The 25,071-nt window shown below is 40.7% G+C and overlaps 1 protein-coding gene across 4 annotated transcripts in view; it reads right to left on the bottom strand.

The window, feature by feature from the left end:
- Positions 1 to 25,071, bottom strand: part of AMPH (amphiphysin) — a 214,858-nt gene that overhangs the window by 42,094 nt on the left and 147,693 nt on the right. For all 4 annotated transcript variants that reach the window (XM_066584899.1, XM_066584900.1, XM_066584901.1 and 1 more), the window contains exons 7-12: positions 24,451 to 24,536; positions 22,394 to 22,469; positions 17,499 to 17,581; positions 15,254 to 15,392; positions 10,459 to 10,587; positions 9,552 to 9,665 (exon numbers count right to left, since the gene is read on the bottom strand). In XM_066584899.1, the coding sequence (XP_066440996.1) occupies positions 9,552 to 9,665; positions 10,459 to 10,587; positions 15,254 to 15,392; positions 17,499 to 17,581; positions 22,394 to 22,469; positions 24,451 to 24,536 (627 nt within the window). The remainder of the gene's footprint in view (positions 1 to 9,551; positions 9,666 to 10,458; positions 10,588 to 15,253; positions 15,393 to 17,498; positions 17,582 to 22,393; positions 22,470 to 24,450; positions 24,537 to 25,071) is intronic.

Below are 25,071 nucleotides of genomic sequence, written 5' to 3'. Positions count from 1 at the left end.
GTCTGAATAACATTTTGGAAAAAATGATCATTTACACTTTTTTATTCTGGAATAATCTCTGCCAGATTTAATTCATTAAGTTCATGGTGCAACTATTAGGGCTCGGTCAGAAGAGCAATCTTTTTCACACCTAAGTGCGCAAAAAAATGTGCATCTATTAGAACTATTGGTTCACTATGAAGTGTTCACATGTCCATTTTTTACAGGCCCAAAATACTCACACCTGCAAAATATAGGACATGCGTGCGCCGGTTAAGTCTGTTCTGTGAGTAACATCGTGTGATGTTACAGGGAGTCCCCTCATGACTGAACACCGTGACAGCACTGTCACAGGGTTCAGTGATCAGGGGACTGCAGCGGGGACAAAAGAATCCCCTGTCATAGCTGTGGCAGAGGATCGCAATATTCTTCTATTACATTTAATGTGGCTGGCGCTGCTGCCAACACATTGAAAGCTATGGGATGCCGGCAACCCCTGCAGTGATTTTTGGGGAAGGGCTTGAAATACAAGCCCTTCCCTGAAAATAAGCCCTGGCTGAATGAAAAAATAAAAAACATTAATATATCACCTAGAAACGCTGTCGGGGCTCTGGCACTTCTTCTCTCTGGCTCCCCAGAATGACATTCATTGAATGACAGCTGAGCGCTACCGCTCATTGGTCACAGTGCTCAGCCAATCAGAAGCAGCGCTTCTAGGAATAGGGTATTTTTAAATCCTGGCCAGAAGAAAATGCTGAAGAACACTGCCGGGGAGCCAGAGAGAAGAAGTGTCGGAGCTTAGACAACGTTGCTAGGTGATTATTATTAATTTTTTTCATTCAGCTGGGGTTTATTTTCAGGGAAGGGCTTATATTTCAAGCCCTTCCCCAAAATCACTGCGGAGCTGGCCTGCATAGATTTTTCGCTCCTATGCAAAATATAATATAGTTGGGACTTTCACTTGGATTTCTTCTTTGGAAAAGTATTGATGTGATTAGCCAAGTTATAATGGTGGATCCTGTCACAGTTGTCTAGAAACCAGGTAGTATACTGGAAGCAAGAGTATAGTCTAGTGCAGCTCCTAAGTGATATTGTGTGGATGAAAGGTTTCCGTAATTCTGAATAAGTGAGCAGAATAATAAAAGAATGGTGGACCAACCCCAACAGAAAACAGAAAAAGAAATTGAAGATGAAGGTAATGAGCTGAAATTTTTGAATTAAGGCAGAAAGCCCCTGTATACAGTAGGTACAGCCGACCCCAAGTCCCAATATATCCAACTGAGTAAACATTTAAACAACAAATGTCAAAATGATTAAAATAATGGGCACACGGTGCAATCTATGGACGTATATAATTACATGACATGAGTATTTGCCAAATTTCTCTGTTTATTTATAAAACCAGCATCTACTTGTGTTTCGAGGTTAGCAGACCTCTTCCTCAGCACTTGTTTGTGGCACATATCTGGATGATGACAGTTGCCCTTAGCAGAAGATTTGTCAATCTGCTGTTCTCAAAACATATATATGGCTGAATATATATATTTAAATAAATATATATATATATATATATATATATATATATAGGGAAGTTTGGCAAATACTCTGTTAAGATTGTGCATCTGGGACCTGTGGTTCTACTGGTTTCCTTTCACACATCTTCACAGGTAGGGGTTAATTGAGCTGGCTGGGTGTGGTATTCTCCTTGTCTGCTGCAGATAAATGACAGCAACTCTTGTGAAGAAATTGCTGGTCATTTTAGTGCCTTACTGTTGTACGCTGTGTTGAGCCCACTCAGAGCTGGTGTGTGCATGCTTGTCTGTAGTGTCCCTCCCTCCTCCCCTGAAGACAGTCTGGACACCCGCTGTCCCTCCTCTCCTTGCATTCTGGAGTGCATGTATTGTGTAGTGTGTGGTACGGTGACCACACAGGTGCAGGTGGCCCACAGGTTTCTCCCTATCCCTGGGCAGGTGCGGCCTCCAGAAGTCTGATGTCCTATGTGTGTCAGATGGGTGATGCCTGACACTGTTCCCTATGTCAGCTCGGTGGCTGACTCTCTATTCCCCTGGTGTGAGTACACTTGGACTGGCTATGGTTTACCATCTGTATGCATGTGAGCTCTGGGTGGGGTTTCTGTTATATGTTGTATGCACAACCATGGGTGTTGGTGTGAGCAGTGATGTGTGTTTTTGGTGCATTTTTCCAGGTCCCTAATCTGGGATAGCCAGGCCCCAGATGAAGACAGTGGGGCCAACCTTATCAGGACGATTACCCTGCTTTTGGGGTAGGGGTGCCCCACTTTCCCAGATTAGTAAGGGACAGGGGTCCTTCCATCATAGCCTGGAGAGGTGCAATTGGTCCTTGCAAACACTATGTGGGTGTTTGCAGGTTTTAAATGGACACGTTTGTGTCTGTTCTGAGGAGTGGCGCTTTTGTGGACCAGGCGGGCGTAACACATACATCTCATGTAATTACATGCATCTATAGGTCGTATATTTTATGCAGAGTAGCCTCTATCCAATCCATATGGAAAAGAAATTAAAAAGAAATTATTATTAGAAATAAACATAAAAGGTATGGCCTTGGTGAAATCCATTGCTGTAAAATTGATTTATGCGTGGTAACTGAGACATAATAGTTTCCTCTGCGTGGGTGCTAATAAAGTAGTGATATGTAGGTGACCAAAAATTGCCCATTCAGAAGACACTTGTCTTAGAGCTACCATATGATCTCTATTCAATTTCCCAACCTTCTCCTACAAGACTTGGGCAAAACCAAAAGCAGTGGTAAAGATTTGCTTCTAAAGTGTAAGCACCTTGGACATTTAATTGATTTGTTTTTGTCCACTTGATGGCTGTGAGAAGGAGAAATATCTGCCCTGTGTACAATTTTTATTGCTATGTCTGAATATATAGCTGAGGATAGCCACTTAGTGGCTTTATAAGAGTAATTGATTAGTTCTCAAGTTGAAAAGTCAGAAAAATGTTTCAAGAAGTTTGAAACAGCCCTATGGGTTTGAGATACAAGAATGTCCGTGGGGAGGGGCAGGATTCTTTGCACCTATATTAGCTATTTACTTGTAAGCAGTGGAATATACTGTTGTTTTATATATTACATTTCCTTTGACCTTCTGAAAAGGTTAGAGTGCATGTGCTGTTAGTTACTATGTTACCGATTGTAGAAATTCCAAAGGATCTCCATATGATGACATATCTGTGCTGGTCTTGTTTTTGAAGAAAAGAGGCTGCCCAGGAAAAGTTGGAGCATAGAGTAGTTGGGGGAGGGTTGTCCTAATAGGCATCCTGTGTGTTGCCAGGCTTTTAGGATAGAAAAATGGAGAGGGCTGTTTCTCAGTTCTTCTGTTAGGGAAGTTTGTGAATCATGATGGACATAAAGCAGAGAGAAAGTTCCAGCAAAATATTCATCCATGTTTATAGGGGTGTCTGAAGACTGAATCCAGTTTGTGACAATTCATAGTTGGGAGACTAGATTGTAAATCTGAATTTGGGGAAAATTGGGGCCCCCATTTTATTTTTGGCTTTGTGAAAATTTGTAAAACTGTATTGAGCATTTTTCCATTCCAAATAAAGGATCTGAGGAGAGCATACTTGTTTCAGCCTGTGGTCTTACATAGGAAGGGGCTGCAGGATTTACAATAATTTGGAGAACATTACCATTTTTGATAGATTGTCTCTACCTGAGAATGTTAGAGTGAAACCTTCCACCTCTGTATTTTTGAGGGATGTAATGTATGGTGAGACATTAAAAAAAGCAACGTCTGTTGATATTGCGAGGAAAAAGGACCCAATGATATTTAGGTGTGATCTAGCCCATTTAAACTGTATAGATTCTTCCCAGGATGGAGCTGCTGAGCCCTTCAGGACAAGGGTGTCCAATTTGTCTAGGAAGATCATAAATCCAGAAAGGCATACATATTTATTTGTAAGGTTGAGGGCCAAGAGTAGCATTCTACTAGGGTATGATATAAACAGCAGGAGGCCATCAGCAAATGTTGAGTGTCTGATCTCCTGGGTGCCCAGTGATATCCCCTGTGGAGAGGTGTCTGTATTAGCTGGATCAATCCGTCTAGGGATAAATGAAAGAGGAGAAAGGAGAGGGGACAATTCTGTCTGGTGCCTTGATTTAAGCCAATTGTAGGGGTGTTACGTCCATTGATTGTAATTAATGACGGGACATCTCCGTGAAGGGTGTGTTAGGAAAGAAAAAGAAAAGTGTGGACAAAGTTTATATCTTAAAGAGTAGTTTGTAAAAATTGCCATGAGACCATGTTGAACTCCTTCTTAGCATCAAAGCTGAGAAGCATTGTTGGGGATGAGGTTTTGTTGCTGGCTTGAATCGAGGCAGCGATAGACATCCTGATTCCTTTAGTAGAGTTTCAACCATTCAGAAAACCCTGCTGAGATGTTGTTAATATTCAGGCTGGTATGATCTTTAGTCTGTTTGTGATCATTTTTGTCAGGATTTCATAACTCTGATTTGCATTTCAGATGCTGAGGATGCCTAGCCTGTCCCAAAATACAGTTTGTGAATTTAGGATGGGGTTTTAGATGTGCCAAAGGTTTCCCCTGTTTATTGCCCCATCAGAATATGTATTTATGGTACTGTCAATTGCCCACTGAGCCTCTCCTCTTAAGAAAGTCTCAAGTAGTTGTTGAACGTCTAGGTAAATCTGTTTAAAAACGACTTGGTGGTTTTTAACCTAATATGTCGGTCATGTGCTTCTGTTTAGTATTGGTAAAGGGAATTATATTTGAGAGCTTGTAATTTTATTTCTAATGAGAGCCATATGATGTAATATGACCATGTATCACCACCTTGGTTGTCTTCCAGAGGAGACATAGATCATCTTGGTGGGCCACATGGTTGTCCACAAAATGTTCCCATTCACCAATTGGGGGGCATATGAAGTAGTCTCAGTTTCTAAGGTATGAGGGGAAAAAAGCCAATTTTTGTTAAATGAGCAGGACATCTGGAGATCAGTCGTAATGCACACTGGGGCAGAAATGATTAAAGTTTCTGCTGATGAATTTTGAATTTGGGAAAATAGGTAAGTGGAAGAAAATATACAGTCAATTCTGGAGTATAAATTGTGAACATAGGAATAAAATGCGTAATCTGAGATATTTGAGATATTATTTAAGCACCAGGGATCATATAGTGATATTTGAGTCTTTAAACTGGAGACACCTTTGGATGACTGGTCATTCTGGGCAGATTAGGTTGATCTGTTTAGGTGTGGGGCCAGAGCTGTATTGAAATCTCCACCAATGATGAGGATGTGTAGTTTTTTTAACAGGAGTATTGATAAAGTTCTTGTCATAAAGTACCATAGATCTGCTAATGGCGTTTCCATAATCCTTTGATGGCTGTTAAAAGGCATTCTACAAACACTGACATTTAAAGACATTGGCATAACAATGGCAGTTGCTGGGAGTATGACTGTGACCAGGCCCCAATGTGAAAAGGAGCCTGTTTACATTCCCAGGCAAGTGCTATTTCATTTAGAACCGCCATTGTCTCCCTGCCCTACCATTTATTCTGGTAAGTCACAGGCTGCTTTAGGCTTGTGGCTTACCAGAGTTCTGGGGTACACAGAGAATATCACCCTGGGCTAAAGACAAAAGAAACATGTACTTGCAATGGAAATGGTACAGGTGGGTTTCCGCAGTTTTTTTATTGCCACATAGGAGGCAAGATTTATGCGAGTGACAGAGAGGGCATTAGCATTTTTGTGGGGCACAGTCATGCAGGAGGGCTAGGTCCAAAATGTTCCCTGGGTCCCACAGGACTCTAGCTACACCCATGATTAAAGATGCACATTCACCAATATCCTCATATCAATGAGGTGTTACATTTTAACTAACACATTCCAAAAAATGACATCTAAATATATAAAAATATTTAGCTTAAACTAAACCTTTAGACATCAGATTCTGCTCCATTATAACCTATTGGCATATACAAGAAAGTGGACGCCATAGCAAAACATACCCCTCATGGCTGGCACTAGTGGAGACCATCATGACCCTCTCATCTCTGAAAGATAGAGCCCAGGTTTGTTTGACCGACTGTATATCCTTTTTATCTCTAACAAGGCAGAATGACCCATGGAGTGTTTTCTTCCACTCTTGTTTGTCAATGTATTTAATGGTTATAAAAAGGGATGTTCGCTGCATCCACGGGATAAGGAGATGCCAGCCTTCCATTTTAATAGGCTCTTTTATAGTTGAGGGTCGCCTTTTTGATATTTTTGCTTTTGATATAATCCTGGCTTTTCAGTGATATGCTTTCGTTGCCCTTTCCCTTTGTCTGGTTTTATCAACCATCATTGTCCGCACGCTCTTATAAAAATACATACTTTTAGGACTTTAAAGGAGATGTCCCGAGGCAGCAAGTGGGTCTATACACTTCTGTATGGCCATAATAATGCACTTTGTAATATACATTGTGCATTAATTATGAGCCATACAGAAGTTATAAAAAGTTTTATACTTACCTGCTCCGTTGCTAGCGTCCTCGTTCCCATGGAGCCGACTAATTTTTGGCCTCCGATGGCCAAATTAGCCGCGCTTGCGCAGTCCGGGTCTTCAGCAGTCTTCTATGGAGCCGCTCGTGCCAGAGAGCGGCTCCGTGTAGCTCCGCCCCGTCACGTGCCGATTCCAGCCAATCAGGAGGCTGGAATCAGCAGTGGACCGCACAGAAGAGCTGCGGTCCACGGAGGCAGAGGATCCCGGCGGCCATCTTCAGAAGGTGAGTATGAAGACGCCGGACCGCCGGGATTCAGGTAAGCGCTGTGCGGGTGGTTTTTTTAACCCCTGCATCGGGGTTGTCTCGCGCCGAACGGGGGGGGGGTTTAAAAAAAAAAAAAACCCGTTTCGGCGCGGGACATCTCCTTTAAGTTAAATAGAATGCAAAAGAAAAGGGCTAGAAACAGCAGAAAAGGTTACTGAACTTATGTTTGGGAATATGCTAATTGTGTCTTAATGTGTGCTCTTCACAGAAAATGACTGATATTAGAGCGCCGAGGAAGACTGATCCCAGAATTTAGTGGTAACATTTCTACTAGACTCATCATTTACACATTTTAATCATGTTCTTTTTACTGAAAAAATACATATATTCAGTGTATCCATGACATAACAACGGCAAACACTGCGCTAAACTAAAGAATAGAGATCAGATCTATAATAATCAAACTGTCAAAAATTCAAGAACCTTTAAATGCCAAGTTATATTCTGTAGTTGACGTTCAATCTTGTGAACTGCACAGAACACAGGCTAGGATTTTTCCATTTTCATCAAATAACACCAATATGTAACTCAAAAATATTTTGCAGTTGTTAAAGGGATTGGATATACAGATCAGTCATATAAAACTGCAGCAGCTTAAAGAAAGTATCTAAAAAGCCCTTCAGACCTAAAGAATCCACCATGTGGTTACCAGTGCTTCGTCTTATGGTACTATTCATCTACTACTTAGACAAGTCATTTCCATATACGCTATTGCAGCATATGAGTATCTTATATTAGAAACCCAACCCGAATCATGTATCACTCTACATTTGAATGACTCATGTAATACTACATTTATGCAATGGCCAACAGCAAGAACCTTCAGAGGGGAAGCCTACAAGGAAATGTTGACAAAAAATGCTTCCATAGAAAAATAGTAGTGGAAATGGAAATTGTACTAGAAATAGGTGCAGGATTATAGACTTTGTAGATCATTCGATTCTGAATAAAATGAATTTTACAAGTAGAATAGGATAAATAGATAGATATGAGATCGATAGATAGATAGATAGATATGAGATGATAGATAGATATAAGATAGATAGATAGATAGATAGATAGATAGATAGATAGATAGAGAGATATAAGATAGATAGATAGATATGGAGGTAGATATGAGATAGATAGATAGATATGAGATAGATAGATAGATAGATAGATAGATAGATAGATAGATAGATAGATAGATAGATAGATAGATAGATATGAGATAGATAGATATGGAGGTAGATATGGGATAGATAGATAGATAGATAGATAGATAGATAGATAGATAGATAGATAGATAGAGAGATATAAGATAGATAGATAGATATGGAGGTAGATATGAGATAGATAGATATGAGATAGATAGATAGATAGATAGATAGATAGATAGATAGATATGAGATAGATAGATATGAGATAGATAGATAGATAGATATGAGATAGATAGATAGATAGATGATAGATAGATAGATAGATGATAGATAGATAGATATGATATATGAGATAGATATGAGATAGATAGATGATAGATAGATATGAGATAGATAGATAGATAGATGATAGATAGATATGAGATAGATAGATGATAGATAGATATGAGATAGATAGATGATAGATAGATATGAGATAGATAGATAGATAGATAGAGAGATATGAGATAGATAGATAGATAGATATGAGATAGATAGATGATAGATAGATATGACATAGATAGATAGATAGATATGAGATAGATAGATGATAGATAGATAGATATGAGATAGATAGATGATAGATAGATATGAGATAGATAGATAGATAGATAGACGATAGATAGATATGAGATAGATAGATCGATATGATAGATATGAGATAGATAGATAGATAGATGATAGATAGATATGATATATGAGATAGATAGATATGAGATAGATAAATATGAGATAGATAGATATGAGATAGATAGATATGAGATAGATAGATAGATAGATAGATATGAGATAGATAGATATGAGATAGATAGATGATAGATAGATATGAGATAGATAGATAGATAGATATGATAGATATGAGATAGATAGATAGATATGATAGATATGAGATAGATAGATAGATGATAGATAGATATGATATATGAGATAGATAGATATGAGATAGATAGATATGAGATAGATAGATAGATATGAGATAGGAGATAGATAGATAGATAGATATGAGATAGGAGATAGATAGATATGAGATAGATAGATGATAGATAGATAGATAGATGGATAGATAGAGAGATATGAGATAGATAGATAGATATGAGATAGATAGATGATAGATAGATATGAGATAGATAGATAGATAGATATGAGATAGATAGATATGAGATAGATAGATGATAGATAGATATGAGATAGATAGATAGATATGATAGATATGAGATAGATAGATAGATATGATAGATAGATATGATATATGAGATAGATAGATATGAGATAGATAGATAGATATGAGATAGATAGATAGATATGAGATATGAGATAGGAGATAGATAGATAGATAGATAGATAAATATGAGATAGGAGATAGATAGATAGATATGAGATAGGAGATAGATAGATAGATATGAGATAGGAGATAGATAGATAGATAGATAGATAGATAGATAGATAGATAGATAGATAGATATGAGATAGGAGATAGATAGATATGAGATAGATAGATAGATAGATAGATAGATAGATAGATAGATAGATAGATAGAGTTTTTAGACGTTTGCACATAGCCAAGGATGTAGTGACCCACACCTGAGACATTGGTGAATGAGACTGTGTTATTCCCGCTGATGCAGCTTCTGGTTTGAAAGGATCAAAGTCCAGATCTAGTAAAGATTCAACTTTCTTTTCTTCTGCAATTTCATTCTATAAGAAACAAGATCCGATTAATCTCAGGTATCCACTTAACCATCTGCTCTACAAACTGCTGCGCATGCTGCTGCGATAATTCTGAGAGGTAAAGCTCATTAGGGGGCGACGGCCTCAGGACACTTTTAAGCTCTTTGCAATTCAATGCTATTCTTATATAATAAGTGAGTTATCTCCTGCGGTCCCATTGCTATGAATGGAGCAGTAGTGCACACACATAGCCACCACTCGATTCAATCAGGACACTTCTGACCCCTGCTCTAGTGATCGTGGAGGTTCCAGACGTTGGACCGCCACAATCAGACAGTTACTCGCTTCCTGTGGATAGAGGATAACTTATTTTCATGGGATAGCTACTTTAGCCTAGGGTCACACGGGGCGGATTGCCGTCGGAAATCTCGCGGTTTGGCCGCAGCAAAAACCGCGAGATCTCCGCCGGCAGAGCCGCCGCGGTTTAAGCCGCGGCGGCTTTGAAGCGGTCCGGCCGCTTGCTCTTCCGTTGCGGCCGGCGCTCCCATAGAGGAGAGCGCGGCCGCAGCGGAATGAAAAAAAGAATGAGCATGCTGCTTCTTTTGAAACCGCGGCTGCGGCCGCCGCAGCCGCGGTTTCAACCGGATTTACCGCAGCGGATTAGCCGTCCCGTGTGGACGAGATTTCTGAGAAACCTCGTCCACATGGCTGGCTAATCCCGGGCTTAGCGGCCGCGGGCGGTTTTGCCGCGGGCGGATCTGCTGCGGCAAAACCGCGGCAAATCCGCCCTGTGTGACCCCAGCCTAAGGAGTCCACTTACCTGTGAAGGGGTTGTCACATTGATCTCAGGGACAAAGTTGTCTTCAAAGAAGCTAATGATATTTTCTTGTTGTAGTTCTTTTGATGGGGTGAGCTTCGGTAGTGGAGGTACAGGAGGACCTTTTCTCAGCTAGCAGAAGGATTACATAAGAGAAGATTGGTAACGTTCATGATGACTGAAGATCTCCAACCTTGTGTGTTCGTGAATTCCCACATTGCTCATATGAAAGGAAATAAACACAGTTCTAATAATGTGGTGGATATTTTTCCTAATTCACACATGGAAGTTGCAGACCTCCATCTCATACCTTTTTGATAGGGCGGTTTTGCGTATTGCTTATTGCCCACACAATACGCAGAGAATAGAACCCATTGATGTCAATGCGTTCTTTCACATGAACAATTTTTTTGTTCACATTTTGATCATGCACAACAAAATGGAACCTGCTTTAAGTTCTTGCATATTCGCTCACCAAGGGCTTGCCTTTTAAATCACGGAAGACGTGTGTCGCGCATGCATGTGAACTGGCCTTGCATGTACAAAGAGTGCAGTGTAATGCATCGCGCAAATCAGCCTCATCAAACCTTGTTCACTGCACAAGCCTCGTTCACTGAAGCGTGCGCAATCGCGCATACGGTCCTCTGAGGCCTCTCTTACGGTAATGTTGGGAACTCAGTGCTTTGGTAATACAGATCTACCACTTGGTCATTCTGTGGGCTCCAAATTACAGTTCACATCATGGCCATATCCAAACTGACATGAAGGGTAGCAGTCTGGATATGGACATTGATGTATGACCTATTGAATGAACCTATGACACTCCTGGCATGCAAACCACATGGCTGCTGTGTGGCAGGAGGCCCCGAGCCCACCACAGGTCTGACCCATGGAACTTCTGGGCCTCCTCCACAACTTATAGTTTTGCTATTGTGGCCCATGAGTTCTATGTTTCCCCACGTACAATACCAAGACCAGTACCAGTAATGTGACATTCATTATGGAGAATAACTGCATGTATGGCCATCTCTACTGTGCAAATGGGGGGATTTATAACCCCATTCTGTTTGCTAAAGAGCAGTGTATGGATGCCAAATGTATGGCCCAGGAAGTAGCACATATGCATGGAACTGTGTCTATTGAATGTACATACCACTCATTACAGAGACAGAAAGTAGAACCAGGCCATGGGCTTCAGGTTTAGCACCCTTCTGCCACATTCGGTCCCTCAGTCATTAGTTGCCCACTGCTGGTTTAGAATGTTTTGTCAGATATTTTCAAAGCTGAAGGTTTGTGATCAGTGCGAACTAGGTTTCTTATGCTATGTAGAGATGAGCGAGTATACTCGCTAAGGCACATTACTCGAGCGAGTAGTGCCTTAGCCGAGTATCTTCCCACTCGTCTCTAAAGATTCGGGGACAGGCGCAGGTGACAGGTGAGTTACGGCGGGGAGCGGGGGGAGAGAGAGATCTCCCCTCCGTTCCTCCCCGCTGGCCCCCGAATCTTTGGAGACGAGCGGGGAGATACTCGGCTAAGGCACTACTCGCTCGAGTAATGTACCTTAGTGAGTATACTCACTCATCTCTAATGCTATGACATATATTGATGACCTGTCACTTTCGCATAGCTTTCTTCATTTTAATTAGGAAAAAAATAATATTCAATCCTGAATTTAAAAAAAAGGCCCTAAAAACAAAATTTGTATTGAAGCCCAATGGCCGCACATATACATGGTTGATACGCTTGGCAGATTTTCAGTGGGCATCTAATCATATCTTGTTCATACACTGCAGGAAAAACAATCTAGATTTGAGGGGAATGATGCGGTAATCCAAACGCACTTTCTTCCTTATTGCACTGCAGGTTATATCCAATATATATGAGGGGTGAACGTCTACAGTAACATTTCCATGTAAATCCTCTTGTCAATATATGCAAATGTAACCTTAGAACCTCTTTAAAGAGAACCTGTCATATCAGTGGGCTCAGTTGAATGGCTTTACAACTATGACCCCGTTGACTTTATTGCAACCTCTATTTTGTTCCTACTCCCTCCCATCCCCCTGTACTGACTCCTATTAGATTAGCCTCCTGCTGCTTTGGATCTTTCAAGTAGGTGGCCTCCAATAGATAATGTCAGATTTGATTGCCAAAGAGCAGTGACGACCGCCCACTTGACAGATTCAAAGCACCGGGAGTCGAATCAAATAAGACTTGGTACGGGTCAACAAGGGGAGAAAAAACAAACAAAAAAGCTGCAATAGAATTAGAGGGGCCACATCTGCAAAGCTATGCAGCTGACTCCACTTGCCAGGTCCTCTTTAAGTAAAGTCCTCCAACAGAAAAGTCTCTATGTTGCAGCTTGAATTTGGCAATTGTACCTTCTTTACCGATTTTTTAAAACAAAAATACACAAAACATTAAACCAAAAAAGTTTTGTTCTACCAAAAGAATTTCTTTTATGTACAGATGTAGCAAACACTAACTTGACATTTAACATGTTATAATAACCCAACTACAATGCAGTAAATGAAGTTATCACGATGCACCAGTCATGTTAACAATTGCTACATCTGTACCAATCTTCGAAATTCCTCACTGTGCCGGTGCCAACATTGTCTGGTTCTGCATTGCATTTGTGCTTACATGTCTGCATCCATATAGGCACCAGATCACTGCCCTTCATCAACCAGCCACTGCATGGTCAGAGTGTAACTGCATAGGCTCAAGTGGCGGTCATCCTACCGGTGGGTAAAAAGATTCAGAGGAAAACAAAAACAGCGGCAGCAGCACGGGGATGCTGTGGACTTCTAAAACTATGTTGAGGATTGTAGTATTTTAACAAATTGGGTTAATTAAAGTAGTTTTTCATCCCTGGAAATCCTCTTTAAGGTTGGCTTAGAAGGGGCTGTGAAGACGTCACGTGACCTTCATGAAAAATCTTAAAATGATAATTTCCCTCTACTCTGAAATAGCCTTCATGGATTATTCTGTAATATAACAAGTCATCAAGAAGGCTTTGTTGCTGCAGTTCGGTAAAACGAGCTCATTAACATTACCATCTGGCTCCAAAACACATGAGAAATGTAAATGTCGTTAACACCCAAGAAATTAGATACAACTCACAAAGGTGAAGTACGGCAAGATGTGTAATTCTATGTATTCTCATCTAGCTAGTTCTATGAGCAGCTTAAAAGCCAGATATGCTCTAAGCAATGCAGTCTGCCACTACGAGGGAGGGAGAAGGCTACATCTATAGATCATCTACTCTGTGCTGTAGTGCCGCTATGTTGTGGTAACTTACCAAATCTAACTCGGATAACTTGGGAATGAAGAGCAAAATATCACAAACATGCGAAAAACACCCAACTTGTAGAGTAAACAGAACATGTGCTCCTCAGAACATTCTTCCACAAATGTAGACATTGAAATAGTAGTTGGATGACAGAGTTAGCGGTACAGTACTGCGGCAAGGGAAAAACCTGTAATCTTGGTACTACCCCAGTACAGGATCTGGATATAGCAGATTAACATATTCATAGCCCCCTGGGCCTCGTTCAGACGATCGTGTATTTGTGCGCACATAACCACGTGTCTGCTAGAACCATTGTTTTCCTATGGTGAGTTCACATGTCTGTCTTTTATAGGCATGCAAATTCGCACACCTGCAAAAGCTCGCACATCCGCACGCCGAGAAGATCCGGGTTGCGTATAAATATTCTCCTTGGGGAGTCCCCTTGTCACTAAACACTGTGACAGCACTGTCACGGTGTTCAGTAATGATGGCACTCCCCACGGGGAGTAAAGAATCCCCTGCCACAGCTGTGGCAGAGGATTGCGCTGTTCTCCAATTTCTTTCAATAGGGCTGCTGCTGCCGCCAGCGTCCCCATTGAAAGCAATGGTCTGCCGGCAACCCTTGCAATGGTTTTCAGGGAAGGGCTTTAAACATAAGGCTTTCCCTGAAGATCATCCCTAACTGGTGTAAAAATACTCAGCCAATCACAGGCAGCACTCAGCCATTTATTGAATGACAGCTGAGCGCCGCGGCCTGTGATTGGTCACAGTGCTCAGCCAAGCACATGCAGCACTCAGCCATTCATTGAATTCAATGAGTGGCTGAGCACTGCCTGTGATTGGCTGAGCGCTGTGACCAATCACAGGCAGCGCTCAGCTGTCATTTAATGAATGGCTGAACGCTCAGCTAAATCAGATGCAACCCTTTCAGGATGCAGGCATTTTAAATCCCTGACTGCTAAAAGAGCTTTAGTATAGTGCCAGGGACCATGCGGCTAGATGTGCCGAGCCCCGACAACGGCGGAGAGGTGAGTATATATATATTTTTTATTTTTACACAAGCTAGGCATGATTTTCAGGGAAGGTCTTATATTTCAAGCCCTTCCCCGAAAATCACTGCAGTTGGTGCCTGCAGCCCATTGCTTTCAATGGGGTCGCCAGCAGGAGCGGCAGCCCCATTGAAAGCAATGGGCACGGAGCTTCTCTCATGCGTTTTCTTGCACATCCCTGCAGCGCTGCTTTTTGTGCAGCACGAATGCGTGCAAAACAACGCTTGTTTTATGTGAACAGAGCCTTAAAGACAACCCCTTCTTTATCTTCATTTTCGTTTTTTTACTCTAAATTTCCATATATCAACCCCGAATGCACAGGATGCAACTGTATGTCCTGTGTCATTGAGGGGTTAATAAGTGCACTTTAAAGTTCTTTAAAACATATTTTAAATGAAGGTTTTCTTTAATATACCCAGCATAGCTTTCTTTCTGTAGTATGATGTCTACGTACCTGTGAAGGTGATTTAGGCCTTGCTGGTGCAGGGGACGCAGGTGCTAATGTATGGTTAGGACTTGCTAATGGACTAGGTATCTGTGGAACCTCTTCAGGTGGAGATGGAGTCTTCGCTATGCGGAGTGGACCAGAATCACTAAATACAGATTAAAAAAGATACTTTTGTGTTAATTTGTGAAAGACACAATTGGAATCCTGGAAATAGTAGAAATGTTCATCTTTAGTAACATATTCTGTTCTTTAAACTAGACTCTGTATAATAGAAATATAAGACTGGAAAACATCTTCTAGTAGGGCAACAAGGGATCACTAATCTATGGAGTCTCATTCTGCATCATTGAGAGCTTAGCAGTCAATAGTACTCGAAAAGCACAGCAATCTATTTTTTTTACCTAGGAGGTAAGCCAAAGCACTCACCATCGGATTCTGTGGCAATATTAAAGAAACAAAATGATTTTTAGTAAAACTATATCTTTTTTAACAAGAATGTTGTCAGGCAACTATAAAGTCTAAGCTGCAAATCAGACATGAAAAAGAGAATTCCACTCAGCTCTTCACTCACCTTATTAGCCTATTTCAACCTTGACTATGGGTCATTTTACCAATCACCCATGAGATCCACCACAATCACACAGTGATTATAATATTGTTTGGTTTGGTTTTTCGATTGACCAGAGACTCTGATAGGCCTCATCTATATGGCTGAGCGGTATGAAGCCCAATGGTAATTCAATACCATGCCATGATATGGGAATATTGTCCTTAGAAAAAAGACTTCTATGGGAGAACAGCTCTATAAAACGTTGTTTGATGCAACATTGCAGGTCTTTTTCTGCCTTCTATTATCTTGATATAGCACATTGAAACATTGCACATGGGAACTGCCATTTTTAGAGCTATACCTACAACCCCAACACAGTGTTGGATACAGTTAGAATCAGCCCTCCACTGCAAATGCAAATATCAAGAGACAGATGCCCATTAAAGGGTTCTGTATTGACAGATGCAATAACTAACAATATCTATTAGATGATCTAGTAAAGAGTTGGTGAACTTAGATGGATCCCATGGTGACTTCTTGTAGCTCTGTAGACTTTTCAATCTAATTAAAAGAAGCCAGCACATCAGAGCTTTTAATTTTATCCATGTCCCGCTGTCCCTAGATCAAATAACAGGTTGTTGGTAGAAGTCTTTTTATGAGAGAAGGGTGGAATGAGGCTTCAAAAACTACAACATTGTTGGCTCTCCAGATAGATGATGTAACTTTAGGCATCTATAAGGTGATCTAGCAAATAGAAGTAGGTGGGTTAAGATGGTTCAAATTCTAAAATTATAAGTATACTTCTTGGGGTATTTTGCTTAGACGGCCCCTTTTCATGTAATCTATTATGGCATATGGCAGTGATTATAATATTGTTTTGTTTGGTTTCCAATTGACCAGAGACTCTGATAGGCCTCATCTATAAGAGGAAAGTACCTCATTTAGGATCCCCTATTTTTAGGCAGCGGGGAACACTCTACAAAGAGTGTTTCTCTCTGAAGGACTCAGTTCATCCATGCATTACACAGTTGGATCATTGATTTCACTGGCTACTGTGTAATCTATAATGTGTAACAAGGATCTGCTGGGGGCTTCATCAACTGATTGAGGCAAGACCATTGTATCTAATGGGTACAAGCACCTGTCCTACCAAACTTGTTCTTCAGTGTAGTCTCAGACAGTACAGACAGGGAAATACAGCTTATAGGGAGGTAAGCTGGCTATTTCTCCTAATTCTTTCTATATTAAATTACGAAAGTCTTTTCTAGGAACTTTTAAATATTGTATTTTCCAGCATTACGTTTTATGCCCAAACAGTTGTCAGGTCCATTTTCAGCTATAGTGTATTCTCCAACTTACTGTATGGCTCCAGGTTATTTCCATTGATTTCACTGAATGCTGTATTTATAAATATGGGCCAATATAAGTAATGAGGTTCTACATGGAACATACATATTTTCCTTTGTTCTGTGATGTCGGCTGTGTCTGTAAGCTACAGTTTTTGCGGGAGCTTCTAGTAGAAGAGTCTCCAATGACAGAGATGCTCAAAATAGTAGTTTTTTTTTTCCTACAGACACACAAAATACTATTCACAAATTCCATCTACGTACCTGGCTTATTCAAATATCAAAGAGGAACAGCTTAGGCTTACAAATAGTAATAACATTGATCATCATGATTTTAATTAATTAGTCTACCTACCTTGGAGCACCTTGAATGGTAAATGCTTTATCTGCATGCTGTTCTCCTAACTTGGTCATAACTTCATAGAGTTTGTGACACAGCTGAAAAGACAGAAGATATATAATATTTACTTCCCATTCCTTTTTACATACAGTATACATGACGAAATAAGGGAGTCCATTGGATTTCTATCTCCATATAATAATATTAGTAGAGGATGTCTTGGCGTGACTTTGTGTTTCCAGGACTCTCAATGATACGTTTGTGATTTCTCCAATAGTATCAATCTAGATTATTTCTTATCCTTCTCTTTCTCTCTTTCCATTTAAACACTGTAGAGCCACAATGGTCTATTCCAATAGACAAGATTATCTTATATTTCAAAAATAACTTAGTTTAACCCCTTAACTCAAGGACGTGGCGTATTTTGGACTTTAAGACCCATTTTTCAAATCAAGCATGTGTGACTTTATGTGGCGATAACAGTTTAATGCTTTTACTTATCCGAGTTATTCTGGGAATGTTTTTGTGAACTTTATACTTTATTTTGATGGTAAACTTTGGTCAATGTGTCAAGTTTATTTAGAAAAAAATCTAAAATTTACAGAAAATTTGTAAAAATTTACAAAAGGAAAAGATATCTTTGTACCTTGTTGTCCAGCAGATAGAAAAGATAAAAAGTGAGATTCATAAGTTACACCTTTTAATGGCCAACTGAAAAGATGATGACAAACAGCGAGCTTTTGGATGACTTTGATCTCTTTACCAGGCATTCTTCAAACACAATATCTGAATAGTTACGTATTTATAAAGAATGGAGGGGAGATCTCTCTCTCCCTCCCCCCCCCCCCCCCCCCCCCCCGCTGCAACTCACCTGTCACCCGCGCCGGCCCCCGAATCTTTAGAGATGAGCGGGGAGATACTCGGCTAAGGCACTACTCGCTCGAGGAATGTGCCTTAGCGAGTATACTCGCTCATCTCTATTAATAATGAACATTCACCATTTATCTACTTCAGCTTTATGCGACTTTTTCGAATATCCTTCTTTTAAGACATTAGAAGTCTTAGGCATTTCGAAGCATGTTTTGAAATTTTCCTTTTTGGACATCAATTTAGTTCTGCCATTTTTGGCCATCCAGATGAAGCCCTGAGATGAAACCCCCGATCAGGGATGAAGGTGCCATGTAGCCTAACCTAAGAGTATTCATTCTGACATAACCGTATTTGCAAGTAACGCAGCATATATATAACCAACCTAAACTGAATACCATTTTTGAGACCTATTTATGAGCGTTATCATGAAATGAAACGCTTGATTTACACGAAGATGGATGTAGAATCTATCTTGTATATTAAACAGTTCCCAGAATTATGTTTAGTTACTATAGAAGATTCACTGCATTAGAACAATAACTATAGGAAACATGAAGAGGATTTTTGCAGAATACGGGAGAAAACCAATAAAAAATAATTCAGCATTTATTTTGCTTTCACATAAGGAGAGATTAAACAAGGCGCCGCCGGGAGGCTCGGATTTAGTAAAGCCATAAATATGGAGCAGTTCTGCTTACTGCAATAAATTTGCTGGCATAAAAAAACTGCTTCTAAAGTAATGGCCAAACGACAGCCAGCGAATATATGGGAACATGGCGCAAACACTTGGTGGAAACAGTGAAAATATCTCTCTCCAGAGAGAAACGTTTGTGCTTCACATTTCCAAAATCCTTTAGAATGTGCAGCGACTGGGGACTTTAAACTGCAGTTTATAAGCCTGCCCTTGCAGCCCTGCGGTGACTTTCATGCTTTGGCTCAGGGGTGCAAAGAAGAAATTTATTTTCTTTGTCGCTAAAACCTTCTACATTTAAACAGGGGGTGTATTATGAAGGTTCCCGCTACGGTACATTATGTGCTATTAGTTCTTAGCGGCAAATAAGAGAATTTTAGGAACTGTCAGCTTTACAATTTGCTTTTCCTACAATACTTTAAAGCTCTAGTGGGCAACTGGAGACCTATGGGGGGATTGGGGGAGGAGCCTGCAGCCCCCAGGCGCTCACCATGCAGACCTCAGGCGTCGCCGTGCAGCCCCAGGCTGGCCTTTTTCATCAGTGTCCTGTACAAAATGATGTATGCCATACTGCACAGCTTCCTAGAGACAAACAACCTCTCCCCTGCAGATAAGGTAGATGAGACCCAGAATGCAACGTGTGTCCTTCAGCAGCTGTGAAGAACCTCATCTGAGGCCACCATTGTGACAGGTTCATCTGAGGCCACCATTGTGACAGGTTCATCTGAGGCCACCATTATGACAGGTTGAAGAATATTTCCTACAAACTAAACCAATCATAACATTTTTTAAATGAGTCCATGATTTTTGCCCTTTGTGTTGGATTTAGACTACAATAGATTCTGTTTTAACAAAAGTGCAGAATAATTGACCTCCATTTGATTAGTGCTACTTCTTCCACTGATGTCATTACCCAATATCTCACCCCTGGTAATTATTAAAGTGTCAGCTTTTTATTCAGGAAGTGTAGCGCCCGTATCCATGGACTATGCCTGGTATTGGAGCTCAGTGGGATTCAGCTGAATAGCAGACACAGCCCATGGACAAGAATGGCGCTGTTTCATCAAGTCTTTTTTTCTAATCTCAGGACCCCAGCTGATATGCACAATAAAGATGTTGCATCTAGAGATGAGCGAACGTACTCGTTTAGGGCGATTTCGCAATCGAGCACCGCTTTTTTCGAGTAACTGACTACTCGGGCGAAAAGATTTGGAGGGTGCTGGGGGTGAGCGGGGGGCTGCAGAGGGGAGTGGGGGTGGGGGGAGAGAGAGAGCTCGCCCCTGTTCCCCACTGCTACCCCCTGCTCCACCACGCCGTCCCCCGCTCTCCGGTGCCCCCGAATCTTTCGCCCGAGCAGTCGGTTACTCGAAAAAAGCGGTGCTGGATTGTGAAATCATCCTAAACGAGTACGTTCGCTCATCTCTAGATGCATCCCTTTGTTGTTTATATAATCACAATGGCTTGTTTGTTCTCACGTTTGTGCTTCATACTTCAGCATGTCACATTGCTAGTTTGCAAGCCCACTAATAATACTAATATGGCTCTACAAAGTAGGCCAAATTAGGAAACCAGGCACGCTCTCATAAACCCTCCTCCATTCGGCACTCTTTGTACACCATGCGTAATACAACCATGTACAGAGAAATAGAGTTAAGGGGTTAAAAAAAAATAATTTAAAAAAATGGACCCTTTGGATATCAAAGCTTTCTGAAAAAAGTTGCTTATGTACTTTTTCTCTTCTGCAGACAGCAGGGAAGGTGGCAGGAGAACGGCATACTCGCTAATGTAATTTATGATGCATGTCGTATGATAATTAACAAAGGATAATAAAAAGAAGTAAAAGCTTGTAATACTACTGCAAAGGCTTTCCTCTAGTCAAGCTGTTTTTTTACTTCTTACTCTTTAAGGGCTCATGTCCACGGCCGAATGCGTAAAACGCTGCAGATCTCCCCGCACTGCCAGCAGAGACCCGGCAAAGACCACTTATGGCTGGATATGGCACTGCGCATGCCCGCGAATCGCACGCTCCCGAACATGCACAGTGTGAATTTTTTTTTTAATTCCCCGCTCAGATGCTGTGAACGGATATGCCAGGAGAACGGCACCCCACCACTGTCTCCTCTCATTGGCTGCAGCCGTCATGTAGTGTCCATTCCACAACAAAGATAGGGAGGACCGCAGGACTGTTGCACTGCATCGCTGGGGCTGAGAACAGGTAAGTACCGCTGGTTTTGGTATTTTAAGCCCTGTGCTCCTGTCCTTAATTAATTATATTGTAATTGAACGACCATTTTAACCTAAAGCTTCTACGTTGGTCCATCTAATTCCTCAAGCTAACCACAGTATGATGATGGAAAGTGGGCAACCACCCCAGATGGGACTCGAACCCACAATCCCTTGCTTAGGAGGCCAGTGCCTTATCCATCAGTAATTTCTCAAGCTTTTGCTCAAAGTAACCTACAACCCATCTTCTCAAGCTGCTCGATGACAAAAAGAAACACTGAAAATAAGACAGTATCTGTATAAAAACACAATTGCCCCCTATAGAAATACCATATAGGAAATATATTTAGAGATATGGGAAATTCATTATGTTGCCAAAGAGAGATTGTGGCAGACCGTGAAAGCAGTAAGGATCAGTATATGATAGCTGCTCTCAATGCTCCATCCCCAGCTCTACCTCAAGGACATCTGGACTGCGGTGGGGGAGAACCATAGTTAGAGAAACCCGGAAATGTAGACACTTCTAAAACCAGGAAGATCACAAGAAGACACATAGGAGTGTGAATAAAAGCTTCTTAAAGGGATACGAGGGAATGTGATAAATAGTAACCATTTAACGTTGGGTCCCCTCATATTGTTCCGATGTTCATTATAAATGTATTGGCATGTAGCAGTTGTGTTAGACACCAAGCTTATGGACAGCGCGATCTTGTATACCCAACAGCAGTTTGGTTTCAGCCTCACCAAAAAGTATTAGATTTTCTTACATGCCTACAGAAAATACGGGTCAGGAAGGGAGACACCTAGAAGATGAGTGAGAAAACTTAATGCCATCATCAAATGCTCCTCTGGGAAATACGCAAATAGGGAAGATGGAACAATACCTCTGCAGCGCCACCTATTGGAAGGCAGCATCCCTGCAAGTCAATGTCAGACTCAATTCCCAGTCATTGTTATAAGGCTTATCTAAAGAGTCTGATATTGACTTGCAGGAATGCTGCCTTCCAATAGGTGGCGCTGCAGATGTATTCTTCCATCTTCCCTATTTAAAGAAAATATATCACACCTCCAACATGTAATTCTGAGTTTATGACGAAAAATCTAATTTGTTTAGCAAATTACTCACCCCTGTGATTTCCTTATGAAATTTTGCTTCCAGACCTGTTATGTTTTGGAAAGTGTTCACATAGAAACCGATTCGTCTGGATTATTGAGGAGTTCCAATAAGTTGCAAGAAAAACAAAAGAAGGTTATTGTATATTTTCAGTGGTCCGCTGAGCATTAGTTTACACATCAATGCAATTTATATGTAAAATCCAAACTCATTAAAAACGTATATTCAGCGGAGAGAAAATTCAATTTTAACTGTTAATAAATCCACAGCTTTACATTTGCTCAAAAAGTAAGTGAACCCTTTGGAATCCCCTGATTTCTGCATTGATTACTAATGAAAACCGATCTTATCCAAGTCATAATTATAGACAAACACAATCTAACTGCACTAATAACACACAGATAGTTGTACTATTCATGTCTTTTTTGAGCATATTGAGTAAACATCCACAGTGTAGGCAGAAAAAGTAAGTGAACCTTTGAATCCAATAACCTAAAAATACTTGCTTAGGACCAAGCACCCCCACGAAACATTTTGTGTAGCTCCCAATACAATTTGCACAACGTTGGGGAAGAATTTTGGACCATTCCTCCCCACAAAAGTGTTTCAGTTCATTACTATTTCTGGGATGACTTGTGTGCACAGCACTCTTCATGTCAAGCCATAGCTTCTTCATAAGGTTAAGATAAGGACTCTGGCTGTTGTAGAACCCATGTCATTCTGCTTTGCCCATTTTATTTGTGATCATGACTGAAATCTAGATAATATTAAAGGACTCACTTAAGGCCCTTTTACACACAATGCAGATCGCTCAAAATTTGCTCAAAAGCTATCTTTTGAGCGATAATCATTGCCTGTAAATGTGCCCATCTTTCACGCTTCTGCCAAACGATGATTTTATGTTCAGCATAAAATCCATCGTTCAGCAGAAAAGCTGATAGCAGGGACTTCACTCTGTGTTCTCCATGGGGAGCGCTGATAACATGGTCTCAGCTGTCAGCCCCGCAGCAGAAAAAAGTGAATGTATTCAGAGAACAGACCACCCGCTGTTCTCTGAATATAGCTCCCGGTGACTCACATGCATTAGTACCAATTAGTAGTTTATCCAAAATGATCGCTCAAAAGTCATCTTTTGAGTGATCATCTTTGTGTGTAAAAGGGCCTTTCCTTTTTCTTGCAACTGTATGTTTGCAGTAATGTTTGTAAATGTGTTGTCCATAAAGTTGTAATAATCGATATATTAGTCTAGTGAACTAGAGTAGTGTAAATCAATAGGCATCATGGTTCGGGGCATTGCAAGTATTGGTTCTTAGTAAGGCTTTCATTTATTTTTGCATTTTTTTATTCTAAGAACTTTATTGGATTTTTCAAAATGAAGGTCACAAAGTCTTATATAAAACAGTGTATACAGCCTTCCATCTTATAAGGCAGTGTACAGTAATCATACAGAGACCCCCCCCCCCCCCCCCCCCCGGTGTAAAAACGGAGTACAAATCTAGATTGCAAAATCAAAGTAAAATAGACCTTAAACAAAGAAGTTCTAACAGGAGTTAACAACAAATAGTCCCTGACTACTAGTTACCTCTACTAACGTAAATAAGTGAAAGTAGGAGCTCATCTAAGTATTCCACATTCTGCCAACTCGGGGGTCTGCGTGTTGTATAAATAGCGTCCATCTTTTTATAGACACAAGTGATCTCCAAGCACTGGAAGACTCATCAGCCACACATTCAGGAAGTCATTACCCACTCTGATACCACTTGTCTCTATGAAGAGATCTAGGCTATTTTTGCATTTCGGAAAATGTAAACGGAACTTTATCCCACTTGTTAAAAACCTTTACAATTCAAAGCCAAGAACTGAACCGGACACGTGCAGCGGCGCTACGGAGAATCCTGTCTTCAGAAGTGAATACTTCACATTTGCTGGTTTTCACACTGGAATGGCTTGACATGACCTTCTGTAGGTTTGTTCATGTTTGTGGTTGGTGTTCTTTTTGAAAATCTAGTGATTTTGTATTTTTTTTTAATTAGAAGAGATTGAATTAAATAAAATACCAAAGGAAATACCTGGACCATAAAGATGGTAGTTCTTCTTGCAAATCTGTATTAAAGTCTTCAAACACTTTCTGTGCCTTCTGGAACTCTTCTTCTGCCTAGAAAGCCCAGGGAAGACTCTTAGCTCGTTCTTATTGGAGGTACTGACTAATACATACAGCATGTCGTGTCAAATAATTTTAAGCCTACAAACCAATTCTAGAATAACTAGTATATAAAGCAGAGCTAGCACATAAGACCCCTTAAAGGGAATGTCCAACATTAAAAAAAAAAGTGCTCCAGGATAGGGAATGGTGTAAAAGAATAAAATAGTCATTCTCACATTACCCTCTCACATTGCCTCCAGTCCAGCACAGCTGATTGGTCCCCTCTGTTACAGGAAGCACTGATGACAGCAGTCATGTGTATATGAACAGCAAATGATTGCTGAGGCCAGTGATTGGCTGTAGTAGTCATGTGAGTGATGAGCATGATGTCATCTCTTGCAGTGCCAGTGGGGACGGAAGTGGAGGGGAGCGGAGGCAACGTGAGTAATAGCTTTTTTTTTTTTTGATGCTATCATATCCTGAGGAACCCTTTTCAAATGCCAGAAATCCCCTTTAATACCTAAATTACTACAATACTAGACAACGT

This window comes from Eleutherodactylus coqui, chromosome 12 (assembly GCF_035609145.1).
Source record: "Eleutherodactylus coqui strain aEleCoq1 chromosome 12, aEleCoq1.hap1, whole genome shotgun sequence".
Classification (NCBI taxonomy): Eukaryota; Metazoa; Chordata; class Amphibia; order Anura; family Eleutherodactylidae; genus Eleutherodactylus; species Eleutherodactylus coqui.
Note: the sequence above shows the minus strand (reverse complement) of the source record. Positions and strands in the feature narration are given on the sequence as shown.